Here is a 19,586-nt window from a genome sequence, read left to right as displayed (position 1 = left end):
CCATTCTGTTATTCTTTTCTACAACTCTTCTTTTTACTCCTACAATATGTATCCCTGCATCACCCACATGTTAACACAGGATAATGGTGTGGTTGCAGAAAACGCGTTTTTAATATATTTCAGCACTTAAGTTTCTTCTGTCCTTTTTAAACTGCCCAAAGAAACACTGGGAAGTTTCTGATCAATGTTGTGTCCAAATGTTGTCAATTCATCATTCCACTTAGGGATGAGTGTTTGTGTTAAGCTTTGGTTGAGTGCATTTGCATGTGTGTGTGTGCGTATAAATGGATGAGTGGGTCAAGTTTGTGTGTGTGTGTATTATCGATCGGACCCCTGACCACATCATAGCCACAGAACCCTGCTCAGTCACCATTAATCTCGGTGCTTCGAGTTCTCAAATGGCAGCTGGCAGCCCCAGCTCCAAACCCAACCATTTCTCTTCATTAGCTCGGCTCACTCTGAGACGCCATGCGGAGGAGTAATCATTTACCATTATTCTAGTTATGAAACTCACACAGCTGACGCTGGACTTTATTGAATAGAGGCCATCAAAAGATCACCAGCCATTGATTAAGCCAATATTAAAGTCATTCAAATGCGGATCTGTATGTCATACAACAGCAAGTGAAAAGAGATGGCATTCTGTTTAAATGCCGGAGAGGAGAAATTGACATGATGAATTAAAATGGTTAAAGTTACCTTAAAAAGAGACATGCTGTTCCATAGTTTCCACTTAGATTAAGACATGCAATATTTTGCTTTCAGTCATTTTAAGACAAACAACCATTGATCATTTTGCATTTGATGGTTTTATTATTTTTTCATCATAGGAAATCTGATAGAGACCTTGTCTCTGGTGGCCATCGGAAATGTAATATCAACTTTTCTCAAAACTGATGGTCCTACATAGTTACTGCACTGTTCGGATCTTCCTTTTTCTTGTTTTTTTTTTACATGGAAATAACAGTGCTGTGTACCGCTGCAGTCAGCAGTTTTGCTTGGAACTTAAGTTTTTCAGCAAACATTTTCTTTAATCAATCACATGGAAATGTGGCCTAAAACATTCAGGTAATTTTTCAATAGGAAAAATGATAAAAGATGGAATTTGTAAGTAAATTTATAAATAAAATGTACATTTATTTAAACTCTTCTGGAGGTTACCCAGGCCAGCCTCTTTGCAGCAAAAATAGCGCAAGAATGACTGATGGCTTAAAATTACTGTATGGATTTTAAGGGCCACAGTTATGGAAGCAGGATTTTATATAATGACACCAAAAGCAGTTAATTATGCTTGAGTTAATGAGTCACATGATTGACGGTCAGCACTGGGCAGTCCATCACACCTTTATAGGTACATTTGTCATTAATTTCCTTCCTTGTTCCTCTGTCATTTGCATTCCGGCCCGTTAAACGTGACCCCTTTTGCCCCCTCTTTTCCCAACAGTTGTGCTTTTTATCTGATGAAGTGCAGCATTTTAAACAGTCCTTGTGTGTGTCAGAAGATGAGGCCCTTTATGCCGCCAGCGCAGTGCATCATGGGAGGGCTGACCCAAGACTGCCAGCTTAGCTTCTTCAACTTTTCAGCATTGCATGTCTCTTCATTCCTGTTTTTCTTCCTCTAGCTTTTTACTCTCTCACCTATTCTTCCCTCGAGTCGCTATATTTCTGTTTTTCTCTCGGCTATTTATTTATTTGTCAATGGGCAGGTGAAATAGGGCTCTGTAAGTAGCGTTGGTAGTGTGAGGAGAGTCCAGAGGAGACAGCAGGTGATGTGCTCCAGGGGTCCAACAGGGGAGCTGAGGTGTTTGGGACAGTCTAATGGTGTTTTGATGTACCCGGGCAGAGGGGAGGCTCCAGGCTGGGGAACGTGGGAGAAAGAGGTTTTTTTTGAAGGAGGTAGCATAAGGTCTGGATGTGACGCTGGGGAGACTGTGAGCATGCTCAGATGTGTCACTTCTGATTATGTCCACTCTCTATAATGGGAAAACGGAGAGACAGAGAGACCGAGGGAGAAAAGAAAAAAGGGTGCAACAGAGGTGTGATCGTCTTAGGAATTGCTATGATGCAAAAACAATTTTCTTTCGGCTTTTCAGATGTTTAATAACAGTCCTTGTCAGATCTGTCCAGACACTGGTGCCATTGTCTTTCGTCCCATTTAACTGACAAAGTAAATCTGCACATGGCAAAAAAAAAAACATATACAGTATATATATATATATATATATATATATATATATATATATATATATATATATATATATATATATATATATATATATATATATATATATATATATATATATATATATATATAATATTGAATATATTTTTTTAAATAGACTTAAAAAGCTAAATTGTGTAAGATAATATGATACTATATCTTGAATTAAAGGGTCAGATCACCCAAAATGGTTTCAAATTCTATCATTAATAACTTGTGTCGTTCCAAACTTGTAAGACCTTCGTTCATCTTCGGAACACAAATTAAGATATTTTTAATGGAATCCGAGAGCTCACTGACCTCTCCATAGACAGCAATGTAATTAACATGTTCAAGGCCCAGAAAGGTAGGAAATACATTGTTAAAATAGTTGTTAACAATTGTTAATGGTTCAACTTTAATTCTATGAAGCGACAGGAATACTTTTTGTGCGCAAAAAAAACAAACAAAAATAACGACTTTATGCAACAATTTCTTCTCGTCTGTGTCAGTGTCCTACGCATTTTGCGTTGTTACCGCAAGTGAATCGCTTCCTAGTTCTATGTCAGTCGCCGACTCACCATTTGAGTCGTCAAAATTGTTGCATAAAGTTGTTATTTTTGTTTGCTTTTTTCACACAAAAAGTATTCTTGTCGCTTCATAAAATTAAGGTTGAATCACTGGAGTCACATGGACCATTTTAACGATGTCTTTCCTACCTTTCTGGGCATTGAAAATGTTAATTATATTGCTTTCTATGGATTTCATAAAACATAAATCTGTGTTCCGAAGATGAACAAAGGTCTTACAGGTTTGGAATGACATGAAGGTGTGTAATTAATAACAGAATTTTCATTTTTGGGTGAACTAACCCTTTAAGCAAAAACCTTTTCTTACCTAATTTGACATTTTAAAGCATTTGTTTCTTTTAAGTATAAATCTAATACAAATTTTGTGAGGTTTAAAAAATTTTTTTTAAAGAAAAATCTATTAAATAAAATTACATTCTGTAAAAACATCCTACATCCTACACAAGCTTTTTTTTATCTTTAGAGATGGTGTTTTAGCTCTTCTTTGACTTGTAGTGTTAGCAGGAGTCTGTCCCTTGAGGCCTGCCTCTTCCTATTGTATTAGCAGAGAAAGCGATTAAGTCTAAATTTGCAGTCTGAACGGAACGGGTGGAAAATGAATTCTTGCTTCACTTTGATGTCCAGAAGTCCCTTGCCATGGTAACGGCAAGCTGTTTTTTCCCTTGTTCTGGAGATTACATGGGTTGTTGCTCCAGATGACCCCGCTGGTCAAACGGCCATTGCAGGCCTTGCAGAACTTAATAGAGTTTAAAATTTACTCACCCACTTTGCCATGAGGCGCAAAACCTGTGTGAGAGGGGTTTTTCTTTCTTTCTTTCTTTCTTTCTTTCTTTCTTTCTTTCTCGTAACTGTTTCAAAACAAGTTAGCTTCTGCAGTAACAAGCTTCTGCTTACATTTTCTAATGAGTAGCAATGTTTCACAACAAAACACTGTTTTTTTTACGTTGCTCACACAAAGGACTTTACAGCCGTGCAAACCTAGACAATGTTTAGTTCAGATTTGTCATGTAACCCCTTAAAAATTATTCACTGATTAATTTAAATCATTACAGTCCCTGTTAGGCATTTGATTTTTTTTTTACATTCATATATAGGGGAAAGCGTGCAACAACCTAACGCGGGGTTAGTTGTAACACACACATGGTTTAACACTTTCCACACATGCCAGGATGACGAAACTTAGTGTATTTACTAGTTGCCATATCAACATTATTTAGAGAAAAAATTATGCCAAAATTAAAAAATCTTTGGAAGATAACACTGAACATTTATTTAACCATAGCAAAAGTAATTTCTTACTTCTTAATTTTTCATCTCTGTTTTTTTGTGTTTATTTAAAATAAGACAAATCTGATATTATTTTAATCGTTTATCTGTGATTTAACAGTTTATTAAATGTTTATTATGTATTAGTTCTTTAATGCTAATCTAATCAGCAGAAGACACAAGCCAGGTTTAAATCCCAGTTGCGTAGATGGGGAACTTACGTTTTAACACTGTGTTACAATGAGTCCCTATTAGAACTACTCTATTATATTCTATACTTTTATGAATTCTTTTAAGAAACCATGAGGAAAAAAGGTGAATAATGACTGAGAATCAATGTTCAGAAATTATTCATTATTATTATGTGTTTAACTATGCTGTGTTTTGCAGTGTTGTCAAACTCAAAAATGTGTATATTTTTAATTATTAAAAAATGCCATTATTTTATTGTAAAAAGTTAATTGTATTTTATTGACAAAATATTAGAGTTTGTCTTGGATATTTTTTTGTTACAATGTTACAATGTGCCCCTCACATGTTACAATGTACCCCACATATGGGGCATGTTGTCACATTTCACTTCAATTCTTTTGGGGTAAATCAAGAAAAAAGTATACACTGTATTAATGAAACAAAACAACATAACTGTACTAGACATGTGTGAAATTAATGTGGGAAAAAATAAATACTCTGAACCCCAAGTGGATTTACACAAACTGAGAAAGTCAAAGCTTTGGTTTGTGCCCCGCTCTCCCCTAGTATGTACAACATTTTTTGTAGGGGGATATTTATTTAAATGCGCTGGATTAAAATTGTGATTGCGATTTAATTGTCCTCAAAAGACATGCTGAATCAAATTACTTCAGATGAATAACAGCACCATTTTCAATGGAAAAAAGCGTTTATGTGCCTCTGACAACACAACGCTCATTTAAACAGACAGAGCAGCTCTGCTATGGCACTGACAGACAGAGAATCATTAAATAATGATGAAGCAGCCATACATTTAGTCACATGGCTGTCAACCACTAACAAGCCCAAATACGCAACTGTATCCTGGAAATAAGCCCAAAAAAACACAACCTATGACTACCTAAATCTATAAACGACTATAAAAAAAAACAAGCCCAAGTTCGCTTATAATAAGCAGACTTGGCAAGTCTGATTCTGATATGCTGATTTGCTCAATAAACATTTTCTTAATATCATAAATGTTGAAAACAATAATAAGCAATTGTGCTGCTTCATATTTTTGTGGAAACTGTGATACATTTGTTTCCACCTTAAATACTTTAATATAGTTAGCTACTTATTGTTAGTCAGTCAGTCAATTAATCAGTCAGATTTACCTATAAAGCACATTTAAAAACAACAGATGCTGGCCAAAGTGCTGTACAAAGTTAGGCAATTAATATTAAAACTAGGACACAAAATATAATCACATGCAATGCAAAAATTATTGTTGATGCAGACTATTCCAGAGCTGTGGAGCAGCCACTAAAAAAGGCAAGATCTCCTTTCAGTTTAAGACGTGTCCTGGGAACAATCAACCATAGGCTATTGGTTGAACAGAGGTGTCTGGATATATGATGAAATGAAAGAAGATCAGAAATATATGGAGGAGCCAAACCTTGGAGGCCTTTATAAACAAACAATAATGCTTCAGACTGGATACGATATTTGACTGGAAGCCAGTGAAGAGAGACTAGCACTGGCGAAATATGTTCTATTTTCTCTGTTCCAGTCAAAAGTCTAGAAGCAGCATTTTGGACAAGCTTTAGACATGACAGTAAAGACTGTGAGACAATACATTACAATAATCCAGGCTGGATGAGATGAAAGCATGTATTACAGACTCCAAATATGGATGATAAATATGACTTAATTTTGGCTATATTCTTGAGGGGATTGAAGCAACTTCTGATCACAGCATTGATTTATTTATCAAATGTCAATGCAGAATCAAAAGTGACACCTACATTTCTAGCATGTGTATGAAGGTTACCAGATAAAGATCCTAATTTACTGACAACCATCTCTGTGGAAGCAGAGGGGCCAAAAACTAAGACTTCTGTCTTTGCTTCGTTTAACTGAAGGAAATTGTCTGACATCCAATGTTTAACATTCCTCTAACAATCAAATAAGCACCGCAAACTAGAAACATCCTTTAGATGTAAGGGTGTAGCAAAGTTAGTAGTTCAGGGAAGGAGGAGGCTGGCACCGGCAAACGTTTCACACACTTTAATAATAAAATAAACAAACACAAAACGAAAGTGGGACGACTGCCGCACAAACATAAAAAAATTGTCCAGGCCTGGTTCTCTCACGTTCTTCACTGTCGACACTCCTCCTTTTATGTTTCTGAAGCTCCTCAGTGATAAAACTTGCTCCATTCTCACGGCTTTTGGCCTCGTCCTGTTTGCCACAAAGGGAAAGTAACACTCTGCATAACAGTGGTATGAAATATTATATTTCCTAAAAATGGCATACTAAGGAAGCATGTTTAATGAAGAATAAAACTGGACCCAAAACTGAGCCCTGTGGAACCCCATACAAAACTGATGCACGAGATGACGAATAATTGCCACAGAAAAGGTCCTATATGAAGGGAACCAATTTAAAGCACAACCCTGGATCCCAATGAGCTGTAAACAATTCAAAAGGATGCCATGATCAAGAGTGTCGATGGCTGCAAGTTAGAACAGTACATTTTCCGGAATCGACAGAAAGCAGTCATTTAATACTTTGAGCAATGCAGACTCTGTACCGTGCTGTTTTCTAAAGCCAGATTGATATTTATCAAAAGTACCATGATCATTTAAAAATGAAGAAAGCTAGCTAAACACAACCTTTTCCAAAACTTTTGACAAAAATTTGATTTTAGAGACGATAATTATTCAGGAGTGTTGAATCAAGAACAGTAGCTTAGTAGTGCAGCTACATCTTCAAAAGGGTAGCTTGATCAATAAGTTAAATTATGATAAGTTTGTAACTTGGGAAGCTACAGTTAGAACATCTCATTAGAACAAGTCCTCTCCTCAAACCCCTTCAACTTTAACCTCCACTTCTTCAAGAGGAGAAAAAGAGAGGGTGTGAAAGAACAGGCGTTTTGTCACATTTACCCAGAGGTTTACCTGCTGTTTTTCTGTAAAAAGGATGCCAGCTGTTTAGATCCACACACAAAGATACAATCAACACAAATAGTGGAGCAGTAACGCGGTTTCCTGCCTCCCCACATGTCTCCAAGTGGAGGCAGCCTGCCGGAAAATCACCTGTTTAGATGACAAACACTGCAATCCCCTGCAAGTCTCCTTCCTGCTGCCCCCCAAGTTAGAGAGTCTTAATCTGCCCCGCTGTGCTGCTGAGTGTTTTATAATGGGCTTAAATATTATTGATCGAAATGGTAAACAATAACCGGACAATAAGCCCTTCTCCATATATGCCAAAATATAAAGACAACAGTCTAGGCTCTTTGGCATATAGTATTTAACACAGTTTACTTGACATGCGTACAGTTTATTAAATAAATAATCTTAATCATTGATTGCATTATTTTTTCATGGTGTGCATGTCCTCAAAATGAAAATTATAAGAATGCTCCGATATTACAATTCTGTCTCATACCAATATATGCTATGACCGGAAACTGATAAAGGACCACGTTTTTAATGTATGCTATTTTGTCTAAATAAATTACAAATAAACACTCAAAGCTAAACCTATGTATGCTTAAAGTGATAAATTCCAAGCATTAGAAAGAACAGTATGAAAATACATATTCATTTTGAGATTTGCTAAAGATTGCATTTAACTGTTATTAAATTATTAATGTTTTTATGTACTTTGAGTGAGTGTTAGATGATGACAAAGGTAATCAAAATGTAAAAATGAAAAAATGAATGAGACCATATTTGGGCCAAGGTCCTTCATCTTTAAGATACTTCCTTAAGATACTTCCTCTGAAACAATGTTTGACTCTCTTTTCAAGTTAAGCTAGGAAATGAACTTAAGCAGATTCAGATGTCAGTGGATCACTAAAGATGATCCTATATGTATCAGCTCATATAATTCACTGGCCTTCTTATCATTCCAGGAGAACGTGTTTCATCTTCTCCGTCAAAGAGAGAGTGAAGGGGAGAGAAAAAGAGAGTGTTTGCCCTCAGATAGGGTGAGAGGATTATCTATGAATTCAATCCCTGCTTGATATTGCCATCCTTGTCCATCTCTCTCTCGCGCGCACGCTTTCTCTCTGCATCTCACCCCTCTCAGAAATACATGTTTTTATTATCTGAAGATGTTAGCCCAAGATAAGATGCTCTCTACACAGGCACCTTTCCTGCAACCACAAAGCTATTCTCCTTTTCTGTTTAACAGCATAAGCACTCACGGTGTCACTGGGTTACTCGGCAGGAAATCGCAAGCAGTTTGAATTTATACTAATGCACAACAATGAAAAGGCTGAGCATATCATTTGAAACATATTGCAAAATAATTGCCAATTGTTTTTAAGTAGCATCTCCATGTTGCCTCTGCATACAGAAGAATCATTTGCAAATCTCTTGACAAATGCTAAAGATGAAAGGCTGAAATGGCCTGAAGTCTCCTAGAGCTTTTACCGCTCACAATAGCCACATGGTGAGGCATTGAGGAGCTAAAATCGTTGCCCTTAACATTTTGGGTCGCTGATATTATCAACTGGCACTTGACTTTTGCAGAAGGACAAAGAAACGCCGGCCACAAAGAGGCGATTTCTGTGATTAGTGATAAAAAAAGGGTGACTTTCAGTCCAGGGGACATAGTATCAATCTCAGCCAATTTTAGGCCACCAACATGAAATATGATTTCATAAGACAAATGCGGTGTCATTCTTAATGTGCTTAACCTTTACTGTCAATGAAAAAGTATTGATCGCTCCGTGGTATTTTCTCATCATTTGATTTCAGAGAGCCTGGTAATATATGATGGTGTGATAAGATGAAAGATGAATGGCAGCTGAATGCTCTCACTTTAACAAAGCTGAATGGCCCCTGCTGAGAGATGGGGGGTGCGGACTGAGGAGACAGGAAACAGGAATATGGGCTAAAATTTGTTAAGAGACGGTTACTTCTTTAGTTCCTCCTGCTACTTCTTTAGTTCACCCCAAAATTAAAATTCCTTCATCATTTACTCACCCTTATATCATTCTTTTTCCATGAAATACAAAGGAAATAGAATAGAATGTTCTGGTCATGCTTTTACGTGTAATTAAAGGTTGTTAAGGATTCAAAAGGATCGAACTCGAGATACTGATAAATCCCATTCATTAACAAACTGATTCATTCAAAAGATATGACTCAAAGGCACAAATAATGCTCATGTAACATGCCAAGAAGAGCTTGTAATGCAGTACCATTCAGAAGTTTGGGGTCAGTAAGATTTTTTTAAAGGAATTAATACTTTTATTTAGCAAGGATGCATTCAATTGATCAAAAGTGACAGTAAAGACATTATAATAAAACAGATACGATTTCTATTGCAAATAAATTATGTTCTTTTAAAAATATCATGGTTTCCACCAACTGTTTCTTGAGCACCAAATCAGCATATTAGAATGATTTCTGAATGATTATGTGACACTGAAGATGGGAGTAATGATGCTGACTGGTGTAAATTACATTATAAAATATAATAACATAGAAAACTGTTATTTTAATCAAATACATGCAGCATTGGTGAGCATAAGAGATTTTTGAATGGTAGTGTGTGTCCTTTTTGAAGCCTTAAAACTTGTAAAGTGCGTAATATTCCAATTTTTACGTTGATGTTCCACAGAAAAAAGAAAGTTCTACAGGTTTGGAACGCCTTGAAGGTGAATAGATGATGACAGAATTTTAATTACAGGGTGAACTATCCCTTTAAAGCACAGTGGCATCAAAAATATCATCACCGTAAACCTGTGAACTCTTGTTCTGACAGCATCTTTTGGGATTATACGCTTTGTGATTCGTAGCAAAAGCAAACTCAGAACTTGTCAAAAAAAGAATAGCAATTTGATTTCAGAAATAACCTGCTGTCTATATCACTGTTGACTGCCATTAGGATATGCTGTATTTTTTTACTCTTTCTGACTGCTGTCACCGCGCCTGTTCTCCTCTGTCTGCTCGGAGCGCTGTTTCCATTACTGCCTCATTGTGATGAGTAATTGGGGACTCTGTGTGCAGTCCTGCGTGAGCTCTTGATCTACTTAAAGAACCTAATAAGCCTGTATTCTGCAGCCCTGCTACCAAATAAGCACTGCATTCACCTGGCTTATTAGGAGGTTAGCTTGATTTATTTATTCACTTGTGCGTTTGTATGTGGGCTTGCGTGTGTTATTAACACGAGGTGAGAGTAAAAAAATCTGTCTGTCTGTCTGCCTTCTATCTATCTATCTATCTATCTATCTATCTATCTATCTATCTATCTATCTATCTATCTATCTATCTATCTATCTATCTATCTATCTATCTATCTATCTATCTATCTATCTATCTATCTATCTATCTATCTTATCTATCTATCTATCTATCTATCTATCTATCTATCTATCTATCTATCTATCTATCTATCTATCTATCTATCTATCTATCTATCTATCTATCTATCTATCTCTCTGTCTGTCTGTCTGTCTGTCTGTCTGTCTGTCTGTCTGTCTGTCTGTCTGTCTGTCTGTCTGTCAGGAGTAGATAATATGGAATATTCACACTCATTACTGGGGAGTAACGGCCCCACTTTATATTAGGTGGCCTTAAGTACTATGTACTTACATCAAAAAATAAGTACAATGTACTTACTGTGTTCAAATTGTATTGCAAAACACCTTTGCTGATATTGAGGTGGGATACGGGTAGGGTTAGGGACAGGTGTGGTGGTATGGGCAAGTTTAAGGGTAGGGTTAGGTGTAAAGGAAGTGTCAACTGTGTAATTACAAATGTAACTACAGAAATTAATTACAGACGTAATTACATGCAGGTATTTTTTTTAATGTAAGTACAATGTAAAATTATGTATGTACACAATAAGTGCATTGTATCAAATGATTAATTAAAATGTTAGTACATAGTAGTTAAGGCCACCTAATATAAAGTGTGTCCAATTTAACTAGAAAAAAAATCCTTTAAGCTGTTATTGAATGTTTTTAATTGAAAAATTGGAACATTTTTACTTTAATGCCGCTTTTTTGAACAAAATTAGCTTTATTTTGAAAAACAAAAACAAAAAAAACAATGAAAATGGCATGTGTTCATTCAGTTTCACAGTTTTCTTTATTTTATTTACTGTAATATATATGTGTGTATGTACAAACATATAAAGGAATGTATAAAGGAATAGTTCACCCAAAAATGAAAATTCTATAATTTACTCACCCTCATATGGTTCATCCATGTAACATCTTTATTTTTAATACATTAAACACAAAATATGGATGTGCTTCATTTCAGTTTTTGTTTGACTTGATACTGTATTATTGATTAGTATTATTGATGACCCAAGTATTATTGGTTCAATTAGGTATAAATGTATCTATTTTAAAGCTGTCACCATATTTAAGATCTTTTGTAAAAAAGACAGCTGCAGAATTAATTTGTTTCTTACTGTAATCAATTTGACGAATCATTAGTTTTTCATTCTGTGTTCACTTCCTTAGCTCAACCCTCTGGCCAGCCAGGCAGCGGTTGCCGCAGCAGCAGCGATGGGTTCAATTGCCGGGTCACAGGTGTTTGGTAACGCTCTCTCCAGCCTGCAGGGGGTCACTGGACAACTGGTCACCAATGCACAAGGACAGGTACATACAAACAAACAAACAGCACATTTAAAAGATGATGCCCACATGAAATGCACATGTAAGCTAAAGTCTGCCGCACATTAATCGTACAACTACGTATAAGACAAAGTACAAGTAAACATGGAGAAGAGAGTTCTGAAGTGGTATGAACATGACTTTCTTTATTAGTGTAATGTTACTCAGATCCAGTCTTCAGTACTGACATTCGTGCCCTGTCTTTAGCCATGTTAGAGCGAGCCAGAGAGGGGCGTTGTGTTTAGATTGGACAGCAGTGTGGGAGTGCAGGGGATAAAATGCTGACCTTGTCATATTTACGGGGCCGGCTGCAGAATTGTTCCATCAGTATCCAGAGGCTTGAACGATGAGGCTTGTCAGACCAGGGCCCTATCTAATGAATCATCTTATCGCAGGTGCGCACCGCTCCCATATTAAAGGAAAGATTGTATAGCCAATGTGCCCTTTCACGCTACAAACAGCATTATTTACCTTAACCCTTGTCTCATTCCCCTCCTCACATTGACACTTTCTCTTCTATAATACAATGGAAAGCATTGTTTGAGAAATTGCATACTGTGGGCCTCTTTAGGTAGCCGACCCACTCTTATTGAAGGCTTTATGGGTGCTTTTAACAGTTTTGGCTGTAAATGTAATCAGAAATATCTAATGAGGTTTTATATGTAAAAGGAACCATATGCACAGTGAGGACAAAACAATAAATCGGCTTATCAACTTTTAACAGGGTAGAGAAAATGGTCTCCATATCTTTTGTTGATGACGTTAAAGACAATGCGTCAAATCAAACTCATCTATAATCTAGTAGAAACTGGCCACATTTGGCAGATGCATGTGGATATATACATTTAAGTACACACAAATATATTTAATAAACATACACTACCATTCAAAAGATTGTGTTCAGTAAGATTTTTTTTTTTTACTTTTATTTAGCAAGGATTAATCACATTGATCAAAAGTGACAGTAAAGACATAATGTTACAAAAGCGGTTTCCACAAAAACATTAATTGGCACAACCATTTTCAACATTGAAAATAAGAATAAATATTTCTTGAGCTCTATTCAGCTCTATTCTATTCTTGAGATTCTAATTCATATTAGACTGATTTCTGAAGAACCATGTGACACTGAAGACTGGAGTAATGATGCTGAAAATTCAGCTTTGCATCACTGGAATAAATTACATTTTAAAAGATATTAAAATAGAAAAAGGTTATTTTAAATAGCAATCATATTTCACAATATTACTGTTTCTTTCTTGTATTTTTGATCAAATAAATGCAGCCTTGCTTCTTTCAATAACATTAAAAAAAATCTTACCAACCCCAATCCTCATATACTGTATATAAAATGTGTATTATTTTATTTTTTGTATTTCATTTTTATTATTATAAAAATTTGACACATATATAAGTATTGTTAAATCTTAGTTCATGTTAACTAAAGTAGTTAACTAATGTTAACTAATGAAATCTTGTTGTGAAGTGTTACCAATTATATTTCTTTTGCAGTAAAAACTATTTTCTTTCCCTTTTGGTACAATGTTGGGTCACCGCATTATGTCCAATATTAAAAAAATGGTTAAGAACCACTTTTTTCAGGTATAACCATTGTATTTTTTTAAGATTAATGCACAGTTCTTGTCTGCATTAAAACAAATGATATCCTGCACTTGTTCAGTGATAAATTGTCAGTCATGTGAGAACACGGCAAGTGTGTGCATGTGTACGGTAGATGTTACTTAACAAACTGGTATGGCCTTGTCTATACTGAAAGTGCCTGCAGGGCTTGGCTGGACGTATTGGCATGGCAATGCCGTTGATGGGATGCGCTGTGTTTGTAGTGTCGTAGCGGCTGACACTGGCTGACATAATCAGGTCACTGAGACGGTCAAAGCCCAGGGCTACAGGCTCTGCACTCGACCTTATTACTGAGGCACATTATTCAGTTTGAGCCTGCTAAAACACCCACCACCCTTTTGAGCCTCTTCCCCTGCCCTTCTTTTGCTTTTAACATTAATATGATACTAATACAGGCCGCAGACGTGGCCAGGGGAGCAGCAGATGCTGCCATAGACCAAAAAAAGAAAAGGAAAAGGTTGAAGTAAAGGGATGAGGCTATGTGTTGTTTTAGACTGAAGCAGTCTTTGTTGATTTAGCTCTTAGGCTTAGGTTAATGTTGGCCTGATAGTAGATTACTAAAATAACACAATTCTGGACATGTTGCTTTAAGCATATAGTCTATAAGTGGCAGAGTTTTCCCTCAGCTGCTACACAGCTGAATATTGCCTCGTTTGGGATGAAAGGTTGCTATGGTGTCTTAGAAAAGGATGTGCATTGTGTTTGTGGAGGATTGAGTGTTAATGGTTACAATTGAAGAAGGAAATATAGTATAGTGAATGTCACCTTTCCCAAAGGCACCTTTATTTATATAGCGCTTTTTACAGTACCGATTGTCTCAAAGCAGCTTTACAGTGAAAACAGGAAAATAATGCAACAAAGTTTGTTTTGGCTGTACAGAAGCTCTGGAAGAAAATAGTGTCATAGTCCAGCTTAAGTAAATTCAGTGTTGATTCATTTCCGTTGTAAAAATCATTATTTATTAATTCAGTTAATTTATCTATACAGCAGCTCAGTTCAGTTCTCATACAATGGTGTCAATGCAGGCAGATAAAATAATATTGTTGAATATTAAAAGTCAAAAAATAAAGGTGTGCACATCCTCAAACCCAAACAGGTGCAGGACAAAATAAATAACTGAAAGCAAAAAACAAATGTGATGTCCGCACACTGATTTAATTGCTCCAATTTATTGCAACGTTTCGACCAACAGGTCTTTGTCAGGCAACAGGTCTTTGTGAATATTAAATGTCCCTGGTATTTAAGAGCTGATTTAAAACTGGCTAATGAAGGAGCAGACCTCACATTGAAGGGCAGACTGTTCCAGAGTTTAGGTGCTGCAGCAGAGAAGGCCAACATTAGTTTTACAGCGAAAACGGGGGACAGATAAAAGAAGCTGATTACAAGACCTAAGAGTTCTTTGGGGAGTGTAAGGAATAAGAAGGTCACTTATGTATTTTGGTGCAACACCAGATAGAGCCTTGCACACAAATACTGCAACTTTAAAGTCGATTCTAAACTTAATAGGAAGCCAATGTAAAGTCGCTAAAATAGGAGAAATGTGATCTCTCTTTTTTTGGACAATTTGCAGGCGAGAGATTGTAGTTTGAGGCAAGCCATGATGTTATGAAGGAGTGGATTACGGTCTCTAAATCTTTTGGAGACAAAAACTTTAATTTCGCAATCGATCTCAAATGAAAGAACCTGCCCTTTACCACTGAACTGATTTGTTTTTCAAAATGTAACCCCCCCCCCAGATTCCTTACATTAGGTTGAACAGTGGCGGAGATAAAACCTAAATTAAAAGGAGATGAAGACCTGGATGGGCCTAAAATCAAAATTTCGCTTTTTCTTTCATTTAATTGTAAAAAAAAAATTGACTTTAATTACGTTAATCAGCGAACCTAGGTAGTTATTTTTATTGTTGCCTAAAATATTTGTGAGAAGAAGAAAAATAAAATAATGGACATCACATCAGCAGATATTACAGCACTATTTGCTAAAACGGTCCGCTGCCATCCACTCTCAAGTCTAGTCATTCGTCTTTTAGATGGAAAAGAAACACATTTTTTTTTTTTTGCTTAGGATCAAATGAGTAGGAAGATGAAAGTTTTTCACCACAATGACTTTAGCAGTCTCTTCTGGGCCTGACTGATAGCAGGGGCAAAATTCCCAGCTCTTTTAACACCGTTTGGCTTTACACATCTCCCTCCTTTGAATTTTCAACTTGGTTACACCTATCCTTGATTTTTGGGTTGTATATATCTTACTTTAAAAATTATAATTGTCGTATAATTGGATTCATTATATTAATATGCAATATGAATAAAATGGACACATAATATACCAAGTTCTGTCATGAAACTCTAAATGGCGCAGGCTGATAGGTCCTTAACTCAACTGGTAGCAATCACATCATCTCATAGCGCAGCTGATTGGTTGCTGTTGCTTCAGCGGCCAATGAGCTGCGGCTCAACATTCAAATACTGGTAGTGTAGTCTGCAGCGCGCTTCCAGAAGCCCTTCACCTACCCCCGCTCCACCTGTATAGATATGCTACGGGGGTTATTTCATGCATGTTATAGCAGCAGCATATCTGTGAATGTATTGACAGTAGCACGTCTCTGTACTTTCTCTGCAGCAACGTAGCAGATCTATTCCGGAAAGACCAAATACCAATAGCTCCGAGAGTTGTCATGACAGAAATAGGACCCTATCATACACTCGGCGCAATGCGACGCCAGGCGAGGCAAAAGTGTTTTTGGCTAGTTTCAGCCCGACGCAGTTAACATTTTCACGTCCAGCGCCACGTTGTTTAAATAGCAAGTGCACTTGCGCCCATCTGTTCGCCCATGGGCGTGCTGGTCTGAAAACGAGGTGTGTTCAGGTTCATTGTTGGTGTGTTGCTATTTTGAGGCAGGTGAAAACAACTGCACCATTGACCAACAAAAACCTGGTCTAAAGTCAATAGCGCAGTATTTTTGTGTTTTTTTTAAAAGGCGCGTTAGTAATATGCGCCTATAGGCTGATGCACAGCGTGCGAACACTCTGCTTATTACACACACAGGGACACGCAGCAGCACACAAACATTTTTAAATATTAAAAATAAAAGGATTCCTCTCTGCCATGTAAATAGCGAATCCGCCATGGTGCAAGTGCAACTGGCTTTTAAAGGGAATGGGAGATGAGACTCTGATTGGTTTATTGCAAGTTACACCCAAAACACACCCATGACTCATTAAGAGATTCGGTACAACCCTTTTGGACCATGCGCCTGGCGCCAACCGTTTTTTCCATCGTTAAGCTAGCAAAAGTGGATTCGGACACACCCTGTGCCATGTGTTTCAGACCATCCGCTCAGGTTGTTAAAATAGGGCCCATAGTGTTACTGTTTAAGCATAAACTGTCTTACCAATAAAGTCCAGAAGTCATGTTAATAATTTTCCGTTGATCTTTTGATATAATTTTATCCATAAGAAAATAATTTCTTGTTATTTAACCATATTGCTAAGCAGTTGATAACTTTGACCAAGACTGCATCAGCAAATGCAGTGTTTGACCGTTTCTGATCTGTGTTTCTTTCACAGTGACGGGTGTTAGAAGTTTGGAATTCTCTCTCAATATGTGTCCCCATCCTATTCCCCTCCAAACAGCGGGCAGTAGGGCAGAAAATGGGCAGGGATATTGCCTGGCGGCCATGGCTAACACTGAAGATTGGCCTGGCTGCAGGAAGAGATGACATTCCCAGGGAATCACTGCCAGTATAATCCTAATGAGTTCTGCTCAAAGAGGAGAAACAGAGAGAGAAAAAAAAGTAGGAAGGGAGATGAACGCTCACCACAGTGTAAAGCACATATAAAGTGCAGAGGTACAAAAGCAAGTCAAAAACAGACGTATGACACAATATATGGACCCTTTAGAATTTACTTCATAGTAATTATTTTATCTCCTGCCATATCAGGCAGGTGTTTCTCATGCGGACAAAATACATGATCAGATTTAAGAGCGTAGCACAGGCTCATGCTGGATTGGTTGACGATGTTTCAGGAGATTGTTTATATCAAACACCCAACGTGATCGAGTCACAGGCAAAGTCCACATATGTTTCACACGGTTTGACAAAATCAGATGGATTTTTATTTGCTACTTATAAGGATTCATGAGGAACATGTCAACTCTAACATGTCAGACATTGATGGAAACAATTTTAAATTTAATTTGTCCTTCTGCATAATTTTTTTTCCAGCGTAGCTGCTTTATTTTAGACAAACATCATACATACATAAACAATTTCAACTCACATCAACCTAAAAACTTATAGGGGTAGTTCTCTCAAAAATGAAAATATAGTCATCATTTATTCACCCTCATGCCTACATATTCTGAGGAACATAAAAGAAGAAATTTTAAATAATTTTTGTTAATCTAATGATGAAGTCAATGTGGTCCAAAACAACATTAAATTCCATTGACTACATTTGGATTCCATAGATATTTTTTTTCTTTTCAAAATTGACTTTCAAAATGGCTGTCAAATCAATTAATCATGATTAATCGAATCCAAAATCACCAAACTGTGTATAATTATTATGTATATATATAAATACACACACACATGCATGAATATATTTAAGAAAAGTGTTATATTTACATATAAAATATTTATATATAATATAAATTATATAATATATATGTAAATATTTCTTAAGTAAATACATGACTGAAATGTGTGTATTTATATATACATAATAATTATACACAGTACACACACATATATTATGTAAACACAAACTTTTTTATGCGATTAATTACGATTAGTCGATTTGACAGCACTATGTTCCACAGAAGAAGTCATACAGGTTTGGAACGCCATTTCAGATGACAGATTTTTTATTTTTGCATGGGTGAACTACCCCTTTAAGTTTTATTTCTGAATTTGAAATCAATTTTAATCCTCATTTAGGCTCCATATAGAGTAGATTGATTTTGTTCGGTGTTATCTAGAATGTTTATTTAACTAGCCTTGACATAAATATTCAACTAGACATGCATACATGTAGCAGACAATAAAACAATAACGGTAAACTGCATAATTTAGTCTTGTCACAGTGCATGCTGGGAAGCAAAGTACAGGCTTATAGTATAATTGATTGCATAATTAAACTAGTGAAAGAAATCAAAACTCTGAATCCTTATAATATTTTGTAGACATGCCATAAATTATTGACTTGTTTTGTTTTTACAGTGCAAAATTCAGTTAATGCAATTGTAAAAACAAGGTCTTGTATGCCACAGTAAGCTGAGAGCGCAGTGAACGTGGCTATTCAGAGCAGCCCGGGACAGTATGTAGCTGTCAGCTCGTGTGCTGTATTATTGCTCGTGTTAGAGCAGCCACTTAGTCCAATGAGAGTGAATAATTGAGCGGAACAAGCCCTGAGACAAGACGGCATGCAAATGCCATGTCGGGGGACACGAGCGCCACACCGCACAATAAAATATGCTAAGTGGCAGGAGAGAGGGCCGCGGAGGATTGAGAGGGAGCGATAAAGAGCAGCGGAGGGAGGGAGAGAGAGAGATAAATTATCTGTCGCTTAATGCGAAGCAACGCAACCAAATGAGCCGTGGTGAGGGTGAATTACACATAGTCAGCCCTCCTTTTTTCCACCGCTCCATCGTCATTATGTCAAAGAGAGGAGGGAACAGGCAGAGGAGAGGAACGGTCAGAGATTATACAGATGCAGAGCTTGTTAGCGCAGCTGGGGGTCCACTGGCAGGTGAGGGTAAATTAAATGCGATAGATCAATGTTTTTTTTTTCAGTCTAGATGGTATATCAGACATGTGCACACACTCAGTATAGCAGAAAAAATCTTTTTAACGTTTCTGTTCCTATTGGTTTTATTTGTTTTGTTTTTTTTTTGGGGGGGGGGGTTACCCTTTTATTATAGACTTGAACTTGCAACTCTCACATGAGCACCACAGCTCAATGTGCGTTACACTAGGTCTTCAACCTTTTTTCTTGGTGGCAAAAATGTGTATATATTTAAGAAATATTTGCATGTATATACTGTGCATATATTTATATTATATATA

At 36.7% G+C, this 19,586-nt stretch overlaps 1 protein-coding gene across 1 annotated transcript in view; it reads left to right on the top strand.

Annotated features, from left to right (window-relative positions):
- pou6f2 (POU class 6 homeobox 2) overlaps positions 1-19,586 on the top strand; it is a 125,173-nt gene that overhangs the window by 87,277 nt on the left and 18,310 nt on the right. The window contains exon 6 of the mRNA XM_079805553.1: positions 11,723-11,860. Coding sequence (XP_079661679.1) covers positions 11,723-11,860 — 138 coding nt within the window. The remainder of the gene's footprint in view (positions 1-11,722; positions 11,861-19,586) is intronic.

The sequence above is a fragment of the Gobio gobio genome (genome assembly GCF_949357685.1).
Source record: "Gobio gobio genome assembly, chromosome: 23".
Classification (NCBI taxonomy): Eukaryota; Metazoa; Chordata; class Actinopteri; order Cypriniformes; family Gobionidae; genus Gobio; species Gobio gobio.
This window is presented reverse-complemented; position numbering and strand designations above follow the sequence as displayed.